Here is a 7,364-nt window from a genome sequence, read left to right on the forward strand (position 1 = left end):
GAAGCTAGTATGGGGCTATGTTTTGGATTTGTGCTGAAAACAGTGTTGATAATACAGCGATGTTTTCGTTATTGCTGAGCAGTGCGTCTCACAGAGTCAAGGCCTTTTCTGCTCCTTATACTGCCCCACCAGCAAGTAGGCTGGGGATGCACAAGAAGCTGGGAGGGGACACAGCTGGGACAGCTGACCCCAACTGACCAAAAGGGATATCCCATACCATATGACGTTGTGCTCAGCAGTAAACTAGGGGGAAGGTTGGCCGAGAGGCCACTGCTCAGGGACCGGCTGGGCATTGGTCGGTTGGTGGTGAGCAATTGTTTTCATTTGCATCACTTGTCTTTCTTGGGTTTTATTTCTCTCTCTTTGTTATTTTCCTTTTCATTACAATTTTTCATTATTATTATTATTATTATTATATTTTATTTAAATTATTAAACTGTTCTTATCTCAACCCATGAGTTTTCTCACTTTCACCATTCCAATTCTCTTCCCCCATCCTGCTGGGGGAGCAGTGAGCAAGCGTCTGTGTGGTGCTTAGTTGCCGGCTGGGGTTAAACCGTGACACATGAGCACATAGTGGTTGAAAGACCAGTTTTGCTACAGATGCCATAGAAAACAGGCACTTGTACTGCCAAGATGCATCAATTCAGGTTCTTCTTGTGGTGTACATATGTATGTATGTAGTCAGAACATTCTTCAGGCAGTTAAAAACATGTCAGAGTAGCACTCCTATGTCTTTTGCAACAATCTTATTATTGAAGGATTCTTATCAAGCGAGGTGGAGTCAATTATCTCCCTCTGCATCCTTTGCATTCCTGTGCAGAACTAATTTCTCAGCTCACCTGTTGGGTTGATGCTGTACTCCATACACATTGAATACTCTGCATAGAAATATTCAGTTGGTCCATCAGGATGAATTATTTCTTTGGTCATGTTGCAAGAATTCGTAATTTTATCAAGGCACCCTATTCAGCAAGATATTTAAGCACATTGCCTAATCGAACTTTTGAGATGCTTAAAACTAGTTATGTGCTGAATCAGCATCTCAGTACTTAGCTGATGTTGAGTATGGCCTGTGAACCAATAAAACAATTTAAATCACCTTATATTGAAAACATATGGTGATATTCTAGCCACTTCTAGACTAGATGTCTAGTCCATGTAGACTAGTCTATGCTTCTTTACTGTCTTGAGGCAGAACACAAATTGCCTGGTGACATTGGTCCAAAAAAAGCCTGTATCTGTACAGGTACAGGTACTATAAGCAGAGATTCTTCCTTTTTAGCCTAAATCATACTCAGTGCATGGAGACAGCTTTTCTTCTTCAGAAGGAGATTTGATGTGATATAAAAATGACCTAGGTTTAAATGAAGCACTTAAAATGAGTGCTTTGCATTTTAGTGATTGAGCCAGCAATACTTTTCATAATATGCCCTCACGCTGCTAGCCTCTTGGATCTGAGGGATTTTCTAATGCAAACCATAATGTAAAATTCATTAGCTACCAGTAGCTGGGGTTCTGAATCTGCTTGAGCCAGTGAATTAATTTTCATTTCTGAAAATATTCATAAAATGTTGTCTTATGATAATCCTATGTATTATAACAGCTTTTAGGTGGCAGTATAAATCTAACATACTTAAAGCATACAACTGGGTATGAATTAACATATTCTAGCATAAAGGAATTAAGGTGCCCAGATGAATTTTTAAATACTTGAGTGACATGTGCTGAGCATGTTTACAAAAAGTGAAATGATTACATGGATACTTGTGCGTCTGTCTGTCTTTCTAGTTACGCACATAGCTAAATTTGAGGGTGTTCTTTAAAACTTCAGCTGGAACTGTACATGTCTGTGTGTGCATCCATGCAGATATGTATGGCTCCCTGGTATCATGAAGAAATGACTACAGGATGGGTACAACTACAGTTATTTCTCTGCATTTATAATTGCCTAGGAAAAATTGTGTAGGAAGCTTTAGATTCACACTGACAGATTTAGACTAATTATCGCTATTGCATGCAGTGCATAAAAGCAAGAAAAATAAAGTAATTAAAGCTTCTGTTCACCTAATTTAGTTGTCAAAATGTATCTGTGAGTTAGATTAAAAGAGGAGGACTTTCAGAAGAACAATAGGATACTAATTATACTAAAGGGCAGACTGAAAAGTTTCACCTTTTCTGTGGACAAGCAAGATTAATTAAAATGATGACTTTTAAGGCACTGGTCTGAAGCCTCAGGATAACGGAGTGAATGCTACAAGATTTTCTTTGTAACTTTCAGCAATTCATTTTGGTGTTTCTATATCAAAAGTCTGTGCTGTGACTAGGAAGTCAGAATCAACCTGAACATGAATGGAAATCGACTGTTTTTTTCTCAGACCAGAACCCACCATGATTAGCAATTGCCCTAGGACTGAACCAAAAATCAGGATTTTCATTCACTGGATGAGAGAATACAAGCAAGGAGAAAAACAGATGTTGCTTAGCTGTGCGCCTGCTCAGCACAGTTGGAGCTATGTCATATTGCAACCTTTCTTCTCTTTGGTTTACCCAGCTGACTCACAGCACATCATGAATCCTCACTTCTGCACTGTAATACTGTGCTGTGTTGCTTTGTAGACCCTAACAGGGACCTGCTCAGCATGGAGGTGGGCGGTTTGCTAAGGTTACCTCTTAACTGAACTATTTCTTGGGAAATGGCGTGACCAATGTTTGGTTTTGGCAAAGGACTATGTATTGTGATTATTAACTCGTGCTGTAAATCCTTAGGGGGAATCAACTGCCTGAGCTTCTCCTTACCAAAGTTTGGGAGTACTTGGATACCCATCTTTATATGTACATGCCACGGGCACAGATTTAACAGGACAGGGAGCTACAAACATGTCCTCCCTCTCCTTTTAGCTTCTATGTCCCTTAGCGCTGGACCTACCTGAATTCCCATTGCAGTGCAGTGTGACAGAGCCTTTTCAGCAGCTCAGCCCCAGGTGCCAGAGGAGCTGGGAAGACAAGTGATGCTCAGCCTCTGGCAACAGTAAAAAATGGCCAACACACTGTGTTGCAGTGTTGCCCCTTGTCTCATGATCCTTCTATTTTTCAGTGTTACATTTACCAACATAAATCAGTTTGAACCAGTTCAAACCAGTTCAAATTTTTTCACCTGTTTTACCAAATCATTACTGGACTGACCTAAAAGTGAATCAGATCTGTTTCAGTCACAGCAATACCTAGATACTAATTGCACTAAACATGTAATGATTTGACTTCTTGCCTGCAACTGTGGCTATCCATCTGTGGTGGAAACCTGGCCTGACCAAGGTATAAGAAGCTGAATACATACTCAGGTGGCTGACAAGTCATCCACAATGATCCTTTGAAAGAGTGGCAAAGCTAGCTTAGGTAATGTCTGTGGAAGTCAAAGTCACAGTATTGACTGCAGTTGAACACACTCTCAGGATTTGCGAAGGAGCCTGAAGCAGTAAGTGTCCAAACTGCATATTGGTGCAGCTGTATGTTAACTCATCTGTGTCTTGGAGAGTCTCCATTTTTTATGGGGTCTCTAGGCATTGGTATGAAACTTCTGCTGTTAGTATTTGTACTATCATTACATAAGACTGAAGTCTTAGGAGACAGTTAGTGTGCCCTTTACAATAAGTGCTTAATTAATGAAAATAACATATACCAAAGAACACCAGATAGCAAAAATAATAGCTGATGTACTTTTCACTTTAGTCCTCTCGTTTTCAAGTATTTAGTTTTGCTATGGGTTGAGTTTATGTAACACCTTAATTTTGTATTTTTCACAGAAATGTAACCTGGAATAATTTAGCTATCCCAGATACGCACTGTTCCAGAGAGCTAGAAGAAGGTTACCAGTGCCCACCTGGATTTAAATGCATGGACCTTGAAGATCTGGGACTAAGCAGGCAAGAGCTGGGCTACAGTGGCTTTAATGAGATAGGTCTGTCCTACTGGTAACATCCATTTCAGTATCCATTTAAAAATGTTTATGAAATGAATAGAACAGATAGCTCATGTCTGTGCTGAAAAGATATCAAGTGTAATCAGTATTCTGCTCAAGTAGAGCACATGCCAGAAAGAGAAGCTGTGCTATTTGCTTTGGAATTATGAAGTTATCATCTATTTTTACATTGCCTGGGATCCCAGGATTTAAATAACTTTGAAACAATGTATTTATTTAGGAAGAGTCAACCGTTGATTATCACCAGCATGCAAATGCAATGACTAATTTCTGTGTTTTATTTATGATTCATTTTAGAGTATATAATTCATCCTATTTGTCTAATTTTAGTAGTAATTCCCATGGAAAAAAAAACCACCCAGAATTACTTTGATAATCATCTTGGTACTAAAGAGAAGGGGAAAGAGAAAATGAGATCATGTGTATCTGTGGCAATCTCGATCCAAACCGTGTAAGTCAGAACATCACCCAGAAAAATGACTGGGAGTCAGGCAGATTTTGCAATACAGGTGCAATTTGTGTTCTGTGAAAAACACTGCAGAGTCACTAGGAGAATACATTTTCAGCTAGCTGCAACGTGTTGTGCCATCCCCGTGGGGAAACAAGTGTAGAACAATAATTCGGGAAAGGTGGCAAGAGCATGGGCAGCTGTGGCAAGATCCATATCCAAATGGAAAACATGCAGTTACCCTGTCAGAACATTGTGGTTATCTCACATTTATTTAACAGACAAAGGTCCAACAGGAGCCTGCAGCTGTAAATTTTCATTTCAGCACAGGTAGGGGAGTCCCTTCAAATGATAAAGCATGCCTGCAGGCCGTATTCTTTCCGATGCATCTCTCTGACTCTGATAAGGTTTTTTTTCATTTGTCCTGGCCTGAGCTCCAGACCGTTATCCTGGCCCCAGCTGAACTTGAAGGTAATAAAAAGCTCTAAGGACTGAATGACTGCAATCCAAAAAGGTTTTTTGACTACTGAAAGCCTTTGCAGCTGAAATCACTTCAGCTGGTTCCCAGGCTGCTGAATATACACAATGAGCCAGAGAGTTACAACAAATAGTCTGAGAGTCCTGTTACAAGTCCTCTGTGATACCAAATACTTTCTGAAGAAAAACTGCCATTTGTGTCCTTTCTTTTTTCTCGTGAGAAAGGGAGAAAAAACTGATTTCGACCAAGCTCCATTCTGTTTCCTCTGGGAGTCAGAAGCGTACCAGTTGTACCAGTACTGCTAGCTGAATAGCACTACTGATAGTACCTGTCTTTCATATAAATTTTTTCTTCAGTAGATCTCAAAAGATAACCCTGTCTGATCTCTCAGACAACCTTCAGATTCCTAAGTTAGTGGCATACTGCCATGCCTGGATGAACATGAGCTGAGTTCACACTAGAAACTAAAAACATCCACACACAAGTTCTCTGGTTTGAGATGGTTTGGCAGGGGAGTGTGGGATAGGTGTATCACCAGAAGAATTATGCCTCAGATTGAAATCACCCTTCTTATCTTGACATGCAAAATTATTTGTGGCATTGAAGGCTTTTATTCTAGCTGCCTACCTGGTCACCAGGGAAAAGTAGTTGCAATGCCTTAGACAAGTTTAAGTGGGTAGATGATTTGAATGAGGCTCAGAGTGCTTAATAAAGGAGGCCAGTATGTTTTTAATGATGGGGGCAGGTTGGCAAAGGCAGCTGAAATAGTTTGTCCAAGGGTGCCTGCAAAGCTAGTTGAAAAAACAGGGCTCAAACTCCGGTCTCCTAAGTTGCAGTCCTATACTTTTATCAATATGTCATTCTGAGTGCTGCATTTTAAAGATCAAAGATTGCAAATAGACTTAGGAGACTTGTCATTGATACTTTGTTTTTGTCTAGAAATAGGTAACCAGGATATAACACTGCTCGGTACAGCAGCCAGAAGTTAAGTTGAATATCAATTGAAAGCTGATAACTAAACTTTAAAATACTGGGTAAGACACAGCAGCTTTGCCACAAAATGTTAAATAAGCTTCCTCAAATTAGGAATGTTATAAATAGGGTTATAACCAGCAAGTTTATCAATATTTTATAAATCTCCATTTTGTGATGCACCTTTGTATGTAGTTAACAGGTAAGTAATGCAGTAGATCTTTTCTGTGTAATTATACTATTTTATTGTATACATTCATTGGTATTTTACTTGCAGATTATTATGCAGCCTGTCCTGTTGGTTCCTGAAATCTATCATTACAAAAATCACAAGAGCATAGCAGTTTGGCAGCTACTGTATAATTAGTACCACTTAATTTGCAGCATATAAGTACAAGCTATGCATATTTGAATTTGATCATTTCTGTTATTGTTTTTCTCTTTAAAGAAAAATGGAGGGTTTTTTACAATTTTGTTACTGGGTGAAGACCAAACTGTCCCAATCAGATAAAAGTTAATAGAGTTTTTTATACTGTGAGGGCTATGCCAAGTAGGTAGTTTCATATTTGGAAAATCCCTTAATTTTGGCCATACCCTGCTCCCACTTTTATAAATGGCTTTGGCTTTAAAGGGATGAAAATTGTAAAGATGATAGTGTAAGTTTTGGTACTTGACAATATATTTATTTCCCAAGTTTTCTATTTTTAGTTTTGAGGTGTTCTGTTTATCTGTTTTATGTATGCTTCTATGCAGTATGTATGTATTGTTTAAGGAAGAACATCGTTATAGACCACTGATAAATATGGCTTGAAGTCGTCTTGTCAAGATAATCTAGGCCATCCCCTTCCGATGTGAAGCAGACTTCACAATCTTTCCAGGCAATCTATTGCACTGCTTCATTGTCTGTACTCTTAGGAAGATTTTCCTAAAGTATAACCTGAATCTTTCTTTTTTGCAATTTAAGATTGTGATTTCTCACCTTATTCAGCTACTGACATAGAGAAAACTTTAAAAAAGCTTTTCTGCATCTTTCAAGATTATCATTATGCCTCTTCTACCCTCTATGGCCCCACTGGGCCATACAGCTCCAAATGTTTCAGTCTTTTGCTGTAAGACTTATATTTTATATCTTAAACTGTTCTTACTGTCCTTCTCTAGACTTTCTCCAGCTGATTAACCTCTTTGTTGAAGTGCAGGAATGGCAGAATACCCCAGTAGAGCCATTACTTTATGTGTTATTAAGCTTTATTACAGTTTCTACATCCTAGTGAGATGTTTTCCATTTTCAGAATAGCATGTTCATAGAATCATAGAATCATAGAATAGTTTGAATTGGAAGGGACCTTTAAAGGTCATCTAGTCCAACCCCCCTGCAATGAGCAGGGACATCTTCAACTAGATCAGGTGGCTGAGACTCCCGTCCAACCTGACCTTGAATGTTTCCAGGGATGAGGCATCTACCACCTCTCTGGGCAACCTGTTCCAGT

The 7,364-nt window shown here is 39.1% G+C and overlaps 1 protein-coding gene across 1 annotated transcript in view; it reads left to right on the top strand.

The window, feature by feature from the left end:
• The window catches only part of NALCN (sodium leak channel, non-selective), a 252,896-nt gene that overhangs the window by 47,669 nt on the left and 197,863 nt on the right, over positions 1 to 7,364 (top strand). The window contains exon 6 of the mRNA XM_009288261.1: positions 3,804 to 3,958. Within this exon, the coding sequence (XP_009286536.1) occupies positions 3,804 to 3,958 (155 nt within the window). The remainder of the gene's footprint in view (positions 1 to 3,803; positions 3,959 to 7,364) is intronic.

This window comes from Aptenodytes forsteri, unplaced genomic scaffold (genome assembly GCF_000699145.1).
Source record: "Aptenodytes forsteri isolate BGI_AS27 unplaced genomic scaffold, ASM69914v1 Scaffold123, whole genome shotgun sequence".
Lineage (NCBI taxonomy): Eukaryota > Metazoa > Chordata > Aves > Sphenisciformes > Spheniscidae > Aptenodytes > Aptenodytes forsteri.